This window comes from Oryctolagus cuniculus, chromosome 20 (genome assembly GCF_051225735.1).
Source record: "Oryctolagus cuniculus isolate XC-2025 breed Fujian yellow rabbit chromosome 20, ASM5122573v1, whole genome shotgun sequence".
In the NCBI taxonomy this organism is placed as follows: Eukaryota; Metazoa; Chordata; class Mammalia; order Lagomorpha; family Leporidae; genus Oryctolagus; species Oryctolagus cuniculus.
This window is the reverse complement of record NC_142886.1, coordinates 43,074,672-43,093,181: the sequence shown is the minus strand read 5'-3', so window position 1 is coordinate 43,093,181 and position 18,510 is coordinate 43,074,672. Positions and strand designations below refer to the sequence as shown.

The 18,510-nt window shown below is 47.7% G+C and overlaps 1 protein-coding gene across 9 annotated transcripts in view; it reads right to left on the bottom strand.

Annotated features, from left to right (window-relative positions):
* Positions 1-18,510, bottom strand: part of UNC79 (unc-79 subunit of NALCN channel complex) — a 264,184-nt gene that overhangs the window by 127,354 nt on the left and 118,320 nt on the right. For all 9 annotated transcript variants that reach the window (XM_089322569.1, XM_089322574.1, XM_089322572.1 and 6 more), the window contains exons 14-16: positions 16,354-16,584; positions 1,761-1,951; positions 1,042-1,165 (exon numbers count right to left, since the gene is read on the bottom strand). In XM_089322569.1, the coding sequence (XP_089178695.1) occupies positions 1,042-1,165; positions 1,761-1,951; positions 16,354-16,584 (546 nt within the window). The remainder of the gene's footprint in view (positions 1-1,041; positions 1,166-1,760; positions 1,952-16,353; positions 16,585-18,510) is intronic.

The following is an 18,510-nucleotide window of genomic DNA, read 5'->3' as shown; positions in this document are numbered from 1 at the left end:
GCTTTCCTAAAATTAAAACAACCTTACAGGGATCTGTTTGGGGATAAAATTAAAATCCTGTGTGTTTTTTTAAATTGTCTTTTTACTCTTTGCCAATTGTGAAAAATGTTCCTGAGTTCAGAACCCCAACGGGCATCTTCAAAAGCTCTTGAAGAGCTCGTGGGATCGCAGTGGCAGGACACAGAATGTATCGGTGCCCAGTGTGAGTCTAAAACATTCATTCCGTCTTCCTTTCCTGGCACTGCCCAAACTCTACACCAGGTATTCAGCCCAGTTTAATCAACTTTTATTGAATGTCCACTAAATACAAAGCACTGTCAGGTCCTGGAAAGAAAGGATGAAGAGGGCTGCAAATTCCAAACCGTGTAAGACCCTGCCCTGCTCTGCCAGAGAGAGGCCAACAAAAAGCAGCCATGAGGCATAAAAGGCACAGAATGCCCACGGAGAACCTGTGAGGCCGCTGCGGGAGGAAGAGTGAATTCTGAGGGGAAGAACGGAACATTTCCTAGGAGAAGCTATTCCTGAGCTGGAATTTCAAGGATAAACTGAGATGGTTGGACGGGTGACAGGGAGACATTCCAGGCTGAAGGACAGCATGAACTATTCCCTGACCAGTCGTTCCCAGACTTTCCAAGTAAAGGATCTGTTTAATATCACAGATTTATCCGAATTCCACAAGGTATCCATTCTGCTTTTAAGATCTGATGAAGAAATACCCAGGACTAAAAGCCTTAGTCATGCAATTGCATAAACTGGAGCTTCCAAAAGTTTGTGGAAAATGGAACTAAAAGACGTTTATTTTGGTGCAAAAAAATTTTGAAATCCACGCATAGTTTTTTCATAGTACACCATTTCCCATGAACTTTTTGAAACTCAGTCATTCTGTCTATGCACGTGATGGGACAGTCTCACAGACAGTCCTCAGCAATCACACGGGTTGATGCACTCTTGGAAATAACTCCCTACCCTTCCACCCAGGCATCTAAATCTCACAGGCTAAGAGTGTTTGCCCAGACACCATCAGAAACATCAGTTACTTACATGAAGCCATAGCAAAGCTTGCTCCTGCACAGAGGAGGGGTATCCTGTAAATCGACAGCTAATAAAGCCAAACATCTCTTCCATTGAAAAAGGTAGAGGACAGAGCTCAATGTCAAACATTTTGCTGGAAAGCAGAGCAACAGAAGTAAATGACCAATGAGCATTTGTTAGGACCCATTGATGCCACCCAGGTATTCCTAACGACACCCCGACTAGGGAGCAAACCCTTTTAGCTTGTTTTCTGAATTATTCTTAGCATCTCTCATTTTACTATAACAGAAAGATTTCTATCACCAGGATAGAAATATCATAAATAATTCATAGGGCTATAAACAACAGTGTTCATATACTCCTGTTATGTTTACCTAAAGGAATCACATTCCTAAGGAGTTAGAGTTACTTCCCAACATCTAAAAACGTTTTCCTTTTGTATTTCCCCCCACAGGCCACCAATCATGATTACACTTGAAAATAAGCAACCAACATGGTATACATATATATTATTCCACAAGAATAAAATTTTTTCAGAACAAATTCTTATCATTTTAGCTCCATTTATAGCTGCTTCATTTGAAGACTTCAACTTTCTCCACAGGTTTGCTTAGGAAGTAAATGAAATTACGTAAGCTGGTGAGCAGAGTGCCCGTCACACAGTATGTGCTCAGTAAACACCTGGTGTCATTTATAACTACAGTGACTCCATCCAACTACTTACCCACCTTAATACTTCCCTGAATTCTTTTAACTGATTATCCGGGACTTCGGTTCTGATGGCTTCCAGCCACTCTGGCATGATGCACTCCCACACAGACTGACTGATTACATTGTAGGGGATCAGGCAGAGGATTCGGTTGAGACCCTCCTTCAGCTGAGTCACTGTGCTGCAGGACTTATCCCAGTAACCACCAACCTGATGGGTTTCCATCACCACAGGGGAAAGAGCCAAACGCACATGTTACAACTATGCTCCAAGACTTCCTAAGGAAATGCGTACAGAGACCACAGTCCATTAAATCTGAGCCCAGAGCCAAGAACCTCCCGAGCAGTATTTGTACAAACCAAGAAACCAAGGGGATCCACTTGTTGTAAAAGAAAACATAACTACAATAGACCAAAACAGTCACTGCAGATAGAATTTGAACTATTCCATCAGACTTTCCAAATTATGCAGGAATTCCATTAACTAGAATTCTAAAGATGTATTTCTAACAGGGTAAGTATAATATTGGAGCAACGTCATCTCTAAAGTTTGATTCAACCCATTACAATGTGTACACTTAGAACTGTGCTCCAGAGGAACATGGGCTCCTACCACAGTTCACTTCATATAACAGATGTTTCTATCACAGATAAACACAGTTTTAACACAGGGATGCAGAGTGCTGTTTTTCCCTAGGCTGCATATTCTGCCACAAGTTTTTCCCTAAAATGTTCTAAAGCTGATTGAATCCATGAATGAAAAAGGTTCATTGTTACTAATCAAGATGACACATTTCCTGGAAAAGCAAAAAGTTCAAATCATGAATTTATATATCTAGGTTGTTTATAATCCAGATATTAGATAAAGATCTAGGCCGGCGCCATGGCTCAATAGGCTAATACTCTGCCTGTGGCGCTGGTACCCAGGTTCTAGTCCCGGTCGGGGCACTGGATTCTGTCCCGGTTGCCCCTCTTCCAGGCCAGCTCTCTGCTGTGGCCCAGGAGTGCAGTGGAGGATGGCCCAAGTGCTTGGGCCCTGCACCCCATGGGAGACCAGGAGAAGCACCTAGCTCCTGGCTTCGGATCAGCACGATGCAATGCATCAGCCGCGGTGGCCATTGGAGGGTGAACCAACGGCAAAAGGAAGACCTTTCTCTCTGTCTCTGTCTCTGTCTCTCTCACTGTCCACTTTGCCTGTCAAAAAATTAAAAAATTTAAAAAATAGATAAAGATCTTATATTCTTATTATAAGCATCAAAGTTAACAAACGGTTACTGAAGTCTTTACCGTGCAACACAAAATTTGCAGAAATCTATCTTATTTTAAATGAATCTAATTTTTTTATTTTTTAGCATTTTATTTTATTTATTTATTTATTGACAGGCAGAGTGGATAGTGAGAGAGAGAGACAGAGAGAAAGGTCTTCCTTTGCCGTTGGTTCACCCTCCAATGGCCGCCGCAGCTGATGCGCTGCATCGCGCTGATCCAAAGCCAGGAGCCAGGTGCCTCCTCCTGGTCTCCCATGTGGGTGAAGTGCCCAAGCACTTGGGCCATCCTCCACTGCACTCCCTGGCCACAGCAGAGAGCTGGACTGGAAGAGGGGCAACCGGGACAGAACCCGGCGCCCCGACCGGGACTAGAACCCGGTGTGCCGGCACCACAGGCAGAGGATTAGCCTATTGAGCCACGGCGCCGGCCAAATGAATCTAATTTTAATGTTTAATTGTTGTATCCAAAATTCCAGATTGTTCCAAATTCAATCAATTCTATTCTAAAGCTCAAATATTGATTTTGTACCATATTGATCAAATTTCTAGATGACTAAATGTTTTTAAGAAATGACTAAATTTCTGGGATGTGTGGTGGTGGTGGTGGTGGTGGTGGTTACAGGCACAGAGTCAGGAGGGTGATGTTGATGGGGGTGCGATCTTGGGCTCTGTTGCGCTGAGATTTCTCTGGCTGTGTAGTTCATTGTTAAGCAACACGAGGCTTTACATGTTGAAACAAGTACATCTTTGGAGATCCCGAATACTCAGTGATCAAATGATGAATCTTTTGATTTGGAAAAGTTTTTATATTAGAAAGGCGTTTTAGAGGGCACTCCCCCTAAACAAATGTCCTCTTACCCACAGGAGAGGATCAAACTGAAAGAGGGACACACGAGACAGACAGGCATCACGGTGGTGGGCATGTGGTCTAGGGCTAAGATGCCAGGAGTACTGCATCCCACATGCCGCGGCTCCTATGGGGGTCTGCATCCCACATGCCATGGCTCCTATGGGGGTCTGCATCCCACATGCCACAGCTCCTATGGGGGTCTGCATCCCACATGCCGCGGCTCCTATGGGGGTCTGCATCCCACATGTTGTGGCTCCTATGGGGGTCCGCATCCCACATGTCATGGCTCCTATGGGGGTCTGCATCCCACATGCTGCAGCTCCTATGGGGGTCTGCATCCCACATGCCGTGGCTCCTATGGGGGTCTGCATCCCACATGCCGTGGCTCCTATGGGGGTCTGCATCGCACATGTCATGGCTCCTATGGGGGTCTGCATCCCACATGCTGTGGCTCCTATGGGGGTCTGCATCCCACATGTCATGGCTCCTATGGGGGTCTGCATCCCACATGCCACGGCTCCTATGGGGGTCTGCATCCCACATGCCACGGCTCCTATGGGGGTCTGCATCCCACATGCCTTGGTTTACATGCTCTGCTCCTGATACCAGCTTCCTGCCAGTGCATGCACCCTGGCAGGCAGCAGAAACGGTTCAGGTGGTTGAGTCCCTGTCACCCACGTGGGAGAACCAAACTGAGTTCCAGTTCCCAGGTTGGGGCAGGCCCAGTTATTTGGGGAGTGAACTAACAGATGAGAGAGCCCCTCCCCCGAACTCGAGTCAAATAAATATAATTAACTATTTTTAAAAGAACATCAACTTATTTTTTAAAAAGCATCACAGTCTACAAGACTCCTTTAATAAAATTAAAAAGCAGGAATCAATTTTAGAACAAAAAGTAAAATCTGTACCCATCATAAACTCCCCTCCACAATCTTCATTCTACAAACGACCCAAATGGGGGGATACTCAGAGCCTAGTAAGAACTTCTATGGAAGCCTTCCCTTCAAAGGTTAATTAGACAGCAGTGGAAAGACGTGCTCAGAAGGCAGGAATACATCCCAAAGGCACAAAGGCTTTGTTGGATGATTTATAAAAACATTCCAAAGCACACAGCTCCAAGTACAGAAGCCCCAGAACAGGGAACTGTCGGCTTCCACATCCGTGGAAGATCCTGAAACCAGACTGCCCATTAATAGAGTTCCCCTGATACCGAGGAACCCCAAAGCTTCCTGCTGTCTCTCCTAGACTTTTGCCCACTTTCTGCTTTAACAGGATCTGATCACATCTTTTAAAGTTCCTGGTTTCTCTCTCTCTCTCTCTCTCTCTCTCTCCCCTCCGTATCTATCTTTCTCTCAAAAATATTTATTTATTTATTTGAAAGGCAGAGTCAAAGAAAGAGAGAGAGAGTGAGATACAGAAGGAGAGATTTTCTATTTGCTGGTTCGTTCCCCAAACAGCCACAACCACAGGGACTGGGCCAAGCCAAAGCCAGGAGCTTCTTCCAGGTCTCCCAAGTGGGTGGCAAGGTCCTAAACTCTTGGGCCATACTCTGTTGCTTTTCCCAGGCCATTAGCAGGAAGCTGGATTGGCAGCGGAGCAGCCAGGACACGAACCAGTTCCCATATGGGATGTGCCACAGCTACTGGCCCCAGAGTCCCTGTTTTCTTAGCAGAGTTATTGAAGACTTAGCTGGCCAGATGCGGAGTGACCTGGACGTGCACCAGAGAAAAATCCAAGTTATGGAACCAAGGAGACCAAAGCACCCAGCAGCCCTTTCAGAAATGAGGGCTTCAGTGAACAGGAAACTCCGGGTTGCGGCTGATCTTACGAGGTTTATCCTAACGGCCCTGATTCCAAGATCTGCAATCAGAATTCGCCTTACCAGTGGTTCCCACACATGAGCTTCTCCTTCCAAAACCCTAAAACTTTCCCCAGACCCCCAGTCAACTGGGGAGGCAGATTCGAGTCCCACCCTCTGCCTTTGTCACTGTCACCCAGCAAATAAAACCTTTCTCTTCTCAAAAGATCAGAGTCACGGGCTGGTCTCCACACACGTTGGGCAGTGGACACAGCCCATTCGCAACAAACTCTCCGGTAGAAAAGAAGCAAATCCAGAGTGATGGAGCTGGAGGCACAGGCCGGCTCCTTCATGTCGTCCTCGAGGGCGCCACCCAGGTCCTTGAAGACATCAGAACAACGGTCCTCGCCTCTGCCACCAAGCCTGACAGAAACAGAGCCGTGGCTCCAGGAGTGACCCAAAGCCCACCCCCTCTTCTCACTGACCCCAGACCTTCCCTATCATCCCAGACGTCTGCAGACAGCGGGAAAGCTGAGACACTGGCCGAGGGACTGCCCAGCCTGAAGAGGAGGAAGAGCTTGGATGGCACTGCCCTTGGTCTCAGTCTCTGCTGCCATGCTCCTCGGGCTCCTCTGTCCACGAGGACTCGGCCAGGCCCCAGAAAGACTGCAGACTCTCAAAGCGACTGATCCCATCCCCCTCCAAACCCCCCGACACGTGCCTGCTCATGAAAGCTCGACACCGCCAGAGAGTTTACTGTTCGTCCCAGACAAAGTCGGATCACTGGCAATGCCCCTAAAACCCTCTTAGGGCCGGCGCCGCGGCTCACTAGGCTAATCCTCCGCCTTGCGGTGCCGGCACACCGGGTTCTAGTCCCAGTCGGGGCGCCGGATTCTGTCCCGGTTGCCCCTCTTCCAGGCCAGCTCTCTGCTGCGGTCTGGGAGTGCAGTGGAGGATGGCCCAAGTGCTTGGGCCCTGCACCCCATGGGAGACCAGGAGAAGCACCTGGCTCCTGCCTTCAGATCAGCGCGGTGCGCCGGCCGCAGCACGCTGGCCGCGGCGGCCATTGGAGGGTGAACCAACGGCAAAGGAAGACCTTTCTCTCTCTCTCTCTCTCTCACTGTCCACTCTGCCTGTCAAAATAAAAAAAAAAAAAAAACCCTCTTAAAGAACTTACCTTCACAGTCTGCATCTTTTCTCTGCCCCTTTGGTATAAACCTTCTACCAGAAGTATCTTCTCAAGGACCTGGAGGCGTCCCTTGAAAAGGCAAACCTCCAGGGAAACCTCCCTGGCTTCCAGCCCCAGAATTACTGTGCTGTCTCCTCCGGTCATAAAACAGGAGGAACTTATTTCTCCTCCTGATGAGCACCAACTAACACACACACACACACACTCACACACACTCACACATACACACACTCACTCACACGCACTCACAAACACACACACATACACACACTCTCCCACGTATACATACTCAGACACACATACTCACACACATACACACATACACACACATATGCACTCACTCACACACACATACACACACACATACACACACATTCACTCACACACACACATACACACACTCACACTCATACACACACATACACACACACTCACACACTCACACACACACTCACACACACACACCATTAAGTAAACCCCAGTGCCTTTTTCCTTGGCTCATCGCAGACTGCAGAGTAACTTCTCAGACAACTGAAACCTGAGGCTGAACCACAGCCAGCCTTTGGTCACCTAAAAGGGCAAACAAATCTTAAGGATTTCCCCCTACAAATTCTGATGAAAAGCTTTAACCTTGACATTGAACAGGTAATAACTTGGTCCATCTGTGAGAAACACAATTCAAATAAAAAAGGACGAAGGTGAAAACCAAGTCATATAAACAACTGAGTTCTGTTTGACTCTGAACGTGCTGAGGTCTCCTGTTGTGTTAATATGTGTGTGTCTGTGTATAGATGTGATCCACATGTAGAATCTTCACTTATTTTATGAAATCCTGATCCAGCCTGTGCCATTGTAGTCATTTGGGGGATGAAAAAGCAGATGGAAGAGCTCTCTCTCTCTCTCTTCTTCTCCCTCCCTCTCTTTGTCACTCTGCCTTTCAAGTAAATAAATCCTCCCCCCAAAACTAAGCAGTTATATATGTTAAATGTTCCTAAAACACTCAGGAGTATAGGGACTAACCCAGATACTTTTCAAGTTCACATGATATGAGTATAAGACTAATTAAAATTGTTAGTTTAATAAAAACAGCTGTGTTTTCAAAGTTAACAGCATTGAGTGTGATACAAACGCGCATTTTGATTCTACCTGGATTTACTAATCAAGTCATGTATTTACTAAATGTTTAAGATTATAAAACTTACAGATTCGATTTTAATCAAGTTGAATCATTATTTTGAAAAACTTTATTTCAACAATGTGTTTCACAATGGACACATCCCCTACTAAAAAAGAAATGACCCAACCATGTCTTTTTTTTTTTTTTTTTTTGAGATTTATTTACTTATTGGAAAGGCAGAGTTACACTGAGGCAGAGAGAGAGAGAGAGAGAGAGAGAGAGAGAGAGAGAGAGAGGTCTTCCATCCGCTGGTTCACTCCCAAGGTGGCTGCAATGGCCGGAGTTGTACTGATCCAAAGCCAGGAGCCAGGAGCTTCTTCTGGGTCTCCCACATGGGTGCAGGGGCCCAAGGACTTCGGCCGTCCTCTACTGCCATAGCAAAGAGCTGGATCAGAAGTGGAGCAGCTGGGACTCAAACTGGCGCCCATATGGGATGCTGGCACTACGGGTGGCAGGCGGCTTTACCTGCTTTGCCACAGTGCCGACACCAACCATGCCTTCATCCTAGTTAAAATCACCAGACGTCCCTGCTAATGGATGTGAGTCACCACTGACTGATGAAGGCACGTCCGCAGGTAAACTGCTCTTCAAAAGAAACACAGCTCTGGTGGGCATTTGGCGGTGGTTAGGATGACACTTTGGGGGAGGGGGCAGCGCCATGGCGCAGTAGGTTAATCCTCCGCCTGCGGCAGTGGCATCCCATATGGGCGCCGGTTCTAGTCCCAGCTGCTCCTCTTCCAATCCAGCTCTCTGCTGTGGCCTGGGAAGGCAGTGGAGGATGGCCCAAGTCCTTGGGCCCCTGCACCCACGTGGGAGACCGGGAAGAAGCTCCTGGCTCCTGGCTTCAGATCGGCGCAGCTCCGGCTGTTGCAGCCATTTGGGGAGTGAATCAACGAAAGGAAGACCTTTCTCTCTCTGTGTCTCCCTCTCCCTGCCTGTAACTCTACCTCTCAAATGAATAAATAAAATCTTTAAAAAAAAAAAAAGATGACACTTGGTACCAGTGTTGTGGCACAGTAGGTAAAGCTGCCTGTGATAACAGCCTCCCTTATGGGCACCAGTTCCAGTCCCAGCTGCTCCACTCCTGAGCCAGCTCTCTGCTATGGCCTGGGAAAACAATGGAAGATGGCTCAAGTGCTTGGGCCCCTGCCACCCGTGTGGGAGACCCCGATGGAGTTCCAGGCTCTTGGGCCAGGCTATTGAGACCACTTATGAAGTGAACCAGCAGATGGAATCAATCTCTCTCCCTCTCTCTGTCTCTGTCTCTGTCTCTCCCTCTCTTCTGTATAACTCTATGCTTCCAATAAATAAACAAGTCTTAAAAAAAAAAAAAGCACAATGCTTGAGATGCCTGCATCCCATATCAGAATGCCTGGGTTAAGTCCCAGAGCAGCTTCCAAATTCCAGCTCCCTGCTAATGTGCCCTAGGAAGTTCCAGGCGATGGCTCAAGTAGTTGGGTCCCTGCCACTCCTGTGGGAGACCTGAATTGAGTTCCCGGCTCCTGGCTTTGGCCTGGCCCAGCACGGGCTGTTACAGGCATTTGGAAAGTAAACCAGTGAATGGGAGCTCTCTTTCTCTGTGTCTATCTGTCTCTCTCTCCGCCTCTCAAATTACGGTTTTTTAAAAAACTACTTCATACATGAATAAGTTTATGTACTTTAATTTTTTATTTGTTATAATGGGACCAAAGATACTTGCATTTATTAATAAACATGTTCCTTTTAGCCACCTTGAGAAAAGGTACAACAATGCATATTCTTGCAGAGGTTGTGAGATGGTATATTCACCAAATTTGGTAATATGCTACAAAATGCTGATATATGACGGGCAATTCAGAGTTGTCGACTTCCTAGTTTCCTCTGGAAAATAGGGTTAATAAGGATTGGAAATTATAATCAATATGAAGAAAAATACTAGAAATAATCAAGGTGAAGGGAAACACCTCTATATGCAAAGTATTCATGGGATGTAGGATTTGGTGTTTTTTTTTTTTAAAAGAGTAATTCTGTCCTAAAGTAGCTACTTAGCTATTCCCGAAAGAAAAAGAGAAAAGTGATAGATGAACACTTGATGGACACACGACGTCATAAAGGGGCTGTGGGAGGCAATAGAAGGAGGGGATTTTATTTTGTGTGGTCACATTGGCTAAGACTGAATGGGTGTATTATAAGGCTTTTAAATGAGCTTTAGTAGTAATAGTGCACTAATACAAAGCTAGAGTTTGGCTGTCTCTTTGGAAAAAAAAATAATTTCTTGGATTATCTTTACAATTTGAAAAGTCTGCCCAGGAAACTGCTACAGTCTTGTAACCACCTGCTAGTCAGACACCGCACCGTCAGCTGAAAGGAGTGTGGCAAGTCCCATGGAGAGGACCTCGGCAGGTGCTCAGGACAGAGGCTTCTGGTGGCGTTGCCTCAGTAACTCCAGGGCCAGAGCGCTGCACTGGGGACTGCCAGAGCTGCTGGAGAAGCTAATGGGTTCATAAAACTGCTCAGTGCAGATCAAACGGAACAAGGACGCATCACATGCACCGAGCGAACCGCTGAAGAATGATCATGATTTTACAGCCTTTTTTTTTTTTTTTTTTTTTTTGCAGGAGGGGGACATCACTGGTTGTTTAATGTTTTATTTTCTGGATATAATAAATCCCTTTCTCTTTTTTTCTAAGCTATCTACAACTCACAACAGTTTGGTAGATCATACCCTAATAAACAAAAGTGAAATATTTATCACCCTACCTGATCCTCCTAGAAATTGGAAAATCTTACTGAATGTATTTACTTTCATGGCATTACAGTTATTTGAAGAAGTCAGGTAAGAATCTGTTCTTACCATCACAAGACATAACTGAGGAAACTGGTTGTAGTACCACGGCTTTGTGGAATGTCATATTTGAGAATGGGCACAGAATCAGGCATAGCCCGACAGCTTTAAGGAATGAAGGCTAACTTCAGAGAGCCACTGCTCACAGAACCGTCCTGGCATCTTCTCCCAGCATTCTCAGTCTCACAGGTAAGTACGGAAGTCACTTCCTGGCACGCCTGGGACTCTCAGACTATTTGGGGCCCTTAAGAAGCAAGGAATTCTCCTCGCACACTTCAGATGAGATGCGATCGTGATTCTTGGCTTGGATGCTACTATCAAGACTTTATAAAGCCCTTATAAACATTCTGACAAAGCAACCCCTAAAAAGCCCTATGTGGGAGCAGGCATTTAACCTAGTTGTTAGTGGCTAGGACGCCCACATCCCACACCAGGGTGCCTGGGCTCAACTCCCAGCCGCAGCTCCTGAATCCAGCTCCTGCCAGAGCAGGTCCTGGTAGGTCGTGGTCATGACGCAAGTAATTGGGTTCCTGCCACTGGATTGAGTTTCTGGCCTTGGCTCCAGCCCTAGCCTAAACCCGGCTGTTACAAGTATTTGGGAAATGAACCACTAGATGGAAATGCCTGCTTGCACTCTCTCGCTCGCTCTCTCTCAATCTCTCTGTTTTTCAAATAAATAAACAAAAAAATTAAAAATCTTGCTGTGGTCAATTATTCTTGCTACATTTACGTAAATAATCAGACCAAATTTAATGAGACTAGATTTATTTTGCAAACAAGAGTAATTTTACCTTTCATCAAAATGAGAGTGATTATAGACAGAAATTTTATTTTTCAATGGAAAACTGTAACTCTAGCAGATTCTAGTCCTGCTAATCATCTTTGAGCTATTTTTCGCCTTTTTGTAAACTGAATCCTGCCATTTTGCACATTTCATCAGCAATTCGTGATTCCAATTTTTCCGCCCCCCTTCCTGACACAGCAGCACTGAGAACTAACTTAACCACCCAGACTCCAGGTATCTGGTTTCAAAGCCCTAGAAGCAAATGCTGGATGACTTGATACAAACTTCAAAGGACTGATTACTGTGGTGGTTCGGACCACTCAGGAAGTTCATCAAACACCCATTTCTTGGGGCCGGCACAGTGGCGTAGGCAATGCCGCTGCCTGCAGGGCCGGCATCCCATATGGGTGCTGCTTCAAGTCCCAGCTGCTCCATTTCCGATCCAGCCCTCTGCTGTGGCCTGAGAAAGCAGCAGAAGATGGCCCAAGTCACTGGGCCCCTGCACCTGCATGGGAAACCCAGAAGAAGCTCCTGTCTCCTGGCTTCGAATCAGCACAGCTCTGGCTATTGTGGCCAACTGGGGAGTGAACCAGCAGGTAGATTTCTCTCTCTCTCTCTCTCTCTCTCTCTTTCTCTCTCTCTCTGCCTCTCCTTCTCTCTGTGTGTAACTCAGACTTTCAAATAAATAAATAAATCTTTAAAAAAAAAAACCCACATCTTCCATGTTCTGCTCTGAGAGATAATCATAACATGACAGCAATGTTCCCCCTCTGCCAACTAACTATTTACTGACTTGAAATGCTGAATGACAGAGAGAGGAGAGAGAGAAAGAAATACCATTCATCTGCTGGTTCACACATCCCAGTGGCTGCAATGGCTGGGGTTTGTCCAGACAGAAGCTAGGAGTCTGGAACTCCATCTGGGTCTCTCACGTGGGTGCCAGGGGTCAAGGCACTTGGGCCATCTTCCACTGTTTTTCCCGGAGCATTAGCAGGCTACTGAGTCAGAAGTACCCAAGTATCAAGTATTCAAGTATCAAGTACTCAAGTAGCAAGTACTCAAGTAGCAAGTACTCAAGGTGGTGCTCCAATACAGGATGCTGACCTCATGAGTGGGGGCCTCACCCGCTGTGCCACGATGCTGCCTGCCCCTTCTCTACCGTGTAAAGATGCTTCGAGCCTGGCATCTAGCAGTTTCCTCAAGCAGCTGCCCTCTGGACTCAGAACCCAGGTCCGTCACCTACTGAGCCACCCATCTTTGTTTCTGTTTGCTTTCTCGTGCTGACGTCTGCGCTCTCCTCCTTTGAGGACTCTTTACCTCGCAGTTTCTAACCTGGGCCCTGACTCCACAGCCATCAACCTGCTCCCCTGTGTGTGTCACTTCAAAGGGAGGTTCAGAGGGGCGGGACGTGGAGATCCACTCAGATCCCCTGCATTAGTTCGTTTTCGGTTTCTACAACACACCTGAAACCGGGCACTTCATAAGGAAAAGAGGTTTACTGAGCTCACAGTTTTGGAGGCTGACGGTAGCCGCGTTGTTCACCCACTGCTGAGGGAGGGGGCACGCGATGGCGCAGGCAGCCAGAGAGCAGAGGGCCAGGCTCACCATCCTGCAGCTCACTCGGGGAAGCACAAGTGGAGGCCCCTGAGAGCTTCCTGAATCTCTTCCCAAAGCAGTGCCCAGTGGCCCAGCCACCTCCCACTAGGGCCTCCCCTACATCTCCCCACAGTGTCACTCTGAGAACAATGCCTCCAGGTCTCCCCTACATCTCCCCACGGTGTCACTCTGGGAACCATGCCTCCAGGTCTCCCCTACATCTCCCCACAGTGTCACTCTGGGAACCATGCCTCCAGGTCTCCCCTACATCTCCCCACAGTGTCACTCTGAGAACCATGCCTCCAGGTCTCCCCTACATCTCCCCACGGTGTCACTCTGGGAACCATGCCTCCAGGTCTCCCCTACATCTCCCCACGGTGTCACTCTGGGAACCATGCCTCCAGGTCTCCCCTACATCTCCCCACGGTGTCACTCGGGGAACCATGCCTCCAGGTCTCCCCTACATCTCCCCACAGTGTCACTCTGGGAACCATGCCTCCAGGTCTCCCCTACATCTCCCCACGGTGTCACTCTGGGAACCATGCCTCCAGGTCTCCCCTACATCTCCCCACAGTGTCACTCTGGGAACCATGCCTCCAGGTCTCCCCTACATCTCCCCACAGTGTCACTCTGGGAACCATGCCTCCAGGTCTCCCCTACATCTCCCCACAGTGTCACTTGGGGAACCACGCCTCCAGGTCTCCCCTACATCTCCCCACAGTGTCACTCTGGGAACCATGCCTCCAGGTCTCCCCTACATCTCCCCACGGTGTCACTCTGGGAACCATGCCTCCAGGTCTCCCCTACATCTCCCCACAGTGTCACTCGGGGAACCATGCCTCCAGGTCTCCCCTACATCTCCCCACAGTGTCACTCTGGGAACCATGCCTCCAGGCCTCCGCTACATCTCCCCACAGTGTCACTCTGGGAACCATGCCTCCAGGTCTCCCCTACATCTCCCCACAGTGTCACTCGGGGAACCACGCCTCCAGGTCTCCCCTTTATCTCCCCACAGTGTCACTCTGGGAACCATGCCTCCAGGTCTCCCCTACATCTCCCCACAGTGTCACTCGGGGAACCATGCCTCCAACACATAAAAGCTCAGGGAATAAACCACATCCAAACCCCAGCACCCCAGAGTTGGGATAACAACCATTGCAGTGTTAAACTACGTGAGCTCAAGAAGCAGCAGAAACAAACGTCCCTGAACCTCCTCTGTCTGACTGAGCACAGCCTGCAGAGAACCCGCCGCCACCAACCCCTCCCGAGGGAGCTGCGGGGACGTCAGCTCCCATTAAGACTGTCCAGTGCCTGCCCAGCTTCCTTGGCATCAAAAAGTCTGAAAGAACCTTCCATGCCTTGTCACAGAAGCCCAATAAAAACCATTTTGTGAGTTTGGCCTATAAATCTTGTACCTCTGGTGATTAAGGGAGTATTTCATCCCTGATTGTTCCCACGTGTGCTTGTAAATAAGCTTGTCTTCCTTTCTGTTAATCTGTCTTTTGACAGTTAATCTGTGGCCTGGACACACTGGACTTTAGTTGGAAGAGGAAGGTTTCCTCTTCACACTATCCTTTCTTATCTTCCAGAATCAGATCAGAACACTCTTTCACTATTCTAAGAGCAAAAATAATAGAAAACATAAGCCAAAGAATACCAGGAAATGGGAAATTTCCATTATGCACAGATTCAGTTTTAAAATGAGTCAGTAGGTGACACCAAAGAAGAAAGAAGTATCTCTGACGAATGCAAAGCTCTCTTGGAGTTCTGGAAGTCAAATAAAAGCCCCTGCTTTGGATGGTCTGCTCTGTTTGACCCCTAAATGCCCTACTTTAGCACAGTTTGAAACTGAAAACGGCCTCAAGACCACTATGAAAGGAAATAAAAAATCACAAATAAAAATAAAACTTGGGGGTTCAGCCTAGTGGTTAAGATGCCCACACCCCACACTGTAACTCCTGGGTTCAAGTCCCAGCTCCACCTCCTAACTCCAGCCTCCTGCTAATGCAGCCCCTGGAGGCAGCAGCAATGGCCCAAGTAATTGGCTCCCTGTGTGGTGTTCTTGGCTCACATGTTTGTCTTTTTAAGATTTATTTATTTATTTTAAAACTCAGAGTAACAAAGAGAGACAGAGAGAGGGATCTTCCATCAGCTGGTTCACTCCCCAGATGGCTACAATGGCCAGCCCTGGGCCAGGTCAAAGCCAGGAGCCAGGAGCTTCATCCAGGTCTCTTGTGTGGGTGGCAGGGGCCCAAACACTTGGGCCGTCCTCTACTGCTTTCGCAGGTGCATTAGTCGGGAGCTGGATCAGAAGTGGAACAGACAGGACTCATACCAATGTCCACGTGGGATGCCCTCATCGCAGCCCGTGGCTTTATCTGCCACACCACAGTGCTTGCCCCAGCTCCCAGTTTCAGTCCAGGCCCAGTCCAAGCCCAGTCCAGGCTGTTGTGGGCATCTGGGGAATCAACCAAAGAGTGGGTGCTCCCTCTGTCTGCCTGTTTATCTCTTTTTCTAACTCTCAAACAAATTTTAAAAACGCTTTAAAATTTGGAAAATATTTTGAAAAAATTTCATGTATTGCTGCTAAAAACAGATTCTGGGAATGTGGCTTTCTGAGTTAGACACAAAGTATATTGCCTTTAAGGAATCTGGGGGCTCCCCAGAGGTACACCTGCAGGCTGAAATCCACTGAAACAGAGCAAGGGTAATACGGAGAAAGCTCTCCTAGAGTAGAGGCATAGGAGCATTTGGACAGAACCCAACCCTGTGTGTGGCATTTCCAGCAGCTGGGCAGGGACTCCTGCCATTTAGCCAGAAAAATAGAGAGCTCTCGCAATCTCTTAGAAAGGTTTGTTGCTGCTGTTTCTTCATAAAGATATTCAGCAACGTTAAGAACATTCTCTTACATTCCTAAGAATATCTCCCAAATTCATCTTGCCATTTCTGTCCATCCCAAACCAACAGCAAAAGCACACTGTCACCCACGATGCCACCAGCAAGCTGAACTCCCTCCTGATGAAGCCTCGGAGAGATGTCCCTCTCGAAAGACAGGTCCCCTCCAATGGCTAAGCCACCACTGACCCCCAAGTCCCCTTCTCCAGCAAGACTCGAGGCTTCCACTTACCCTGGCAAATTCCATGGGTTTGGGAAGAAGGCACATGACCATGACATCGAAGCGAACGTCGCACACAGTCTTCAACCACTTGGTGACAAACTGAGGCTTCAGTTTCTCCACCAGACTTCCAACTTCATCATCCATCATGTACGCCGTGGAGTGAAACCACTGGAACACCATGGCCACCAGCCGGGCCAAGCTTTCCGTGGGCGTATTCTCACTGGGCGTGCAGAGGCTCACCTGGAGGCGGCAGACCAGACCCCTGTTCAGCCCTCGTCCAGCTTTGCAACACTCTCACATGCACACTGAAAGGCAGGAGACGTTCCAGATAACCTGCTGCAGACAGGCAGATTTCAAAATGATGTTCACTCATCCACAAACTGGGTTCCTCTCTACCAGGATAGATGGATTGAGGCAATAATTTCCCCTCAAGATTTCACCTTCCAATATGCATTTTTCCCCGATAAGAAATATCTTACATAAGCTGTACTAATTAACCATTTAAAGAGTGAAGTCTATGAAGTCGGATTTCATCAATATCTGCAGTGAAAATAATCCATATGTGTATTTTATATATATATTCCAGTCCTAAAATGATCAAGTAAAGGTAATAATTTTTCATTCCAAACTTTGAAACTCTGGAACCCCACAGACTTTTTAAGATGTCACTCCCTCTGAAGCCATCTTTTCTTGACCACTGAGGCAGGGCCCAGGAATACAAAAAATAAATCAAACACTGTCCCTGACTTCAAAGGGTTCACAGCAGTAGCCTTGGTGTCATTAGATAATAAATTTGAGAAAGCAAGACATGTGAAATCAACAATTATCTCAATCTGGTAAAGACATTTTCTGGAAACTATGTGCAACCATGAAAGACATCTATCACCATGGAGACCTACTGCACGCCCAACAGAGGCAGAACTGGCCGGTTGGCTTGCCTGGGACTTTGGGTCTATGTTTGAGCCCAGCTGAATCAATGCTGCAACTAAATCAGGCAGGAGCAGTCACAGCCCTGGCCTAGGCTGGGCTACCACTTCTTGGGGTACGCAGATTTGTCACAAATACACAGAAACCTCTACAGAATTTTCTAGAACTGTTTCATGGGTGGAGATGGTGAGACATAAACCGCGTGGAACCCAGTGTTGGCCAACACACACCAGCTACTTCTCCACTTGTTTCTTGTTGAAAAGGTACATTTTAATTCATTTAGGCCCTGGCATTGCAGGTTTCAACATCCGCCTGTTCAGCAAAATCAACCAGGGATCTTTGTAAAATTCTCAAGATTCTGGGGAGGGGCTGGCGCTGTGGCAAAGCAAGTAAAGCCGTCGCCTGCAGCAGTGCCAGCATCCCATGTGGGCGCCAGTTCGAGTACCGGCAGCTCCACTTCTGATCTGGTTCTCTGCTGTGGCCTGGGAAAGCAGTAGAAGATGGCCCAAGTCTTTGGGCCCCTGCACCCGAGTGGAAGACCTGGAAGAAGCTCCTGGCTCCTGGCTTCTGATCGGTACAGTTCTGGCCGTTGCAGCCATCTGGGGAGTGAACCACAGATGGAAGACCTCTCTCTCTCTCTGTCTCTGCCTCTGCCTCTCTTTAACTCTGCCTTTCAAATAAATAAATAAAATCTTTTTTTTTTTTTTTTTTTGACAGGCAGAGTTAGACAGTGAGAGAGAGAGAGAGAAAGGTCTTCCTTTTTCCTTTGGTTCATTCCCAAGTGGCCGCTACGGCAGGCACACTGCACTGATCCGAAGCCAGGAGCCAGGTGCTTCCTCCTGGTCTCTCATGCGGGTGCAGGGCCCAAGCACTTGGGCCATCCTCCACTGCACTCCAGGGCCACAGCAGAGAGCTGGACAGGAAGAGGAGCAACCGGGACAGAATCCAATGCCCCAGCTGGGACTAGAACCCGGGGTGCCAGTGCCGCAGGCGGAGGATTAGCCTAGTGAGCCGCGGCGCCGGCCAATAAATAAAATCTTTAAAAAAATTGTGGGGAAGGATCTGGGCCTTGTTATTTTTTAAAAGCTTTTCTAGATAAATCTAATGTGCACCCCAGGGCTGAGAACTGCCCCATTGCAAAGGTCAACTTTTCACTAATTATGATGCCCTCCTTTCAAAAGCACAGGAGAATGTCCTATGCGTGCAGTGTTGTTATGGGAAATAAGAAAGCAGAGAACG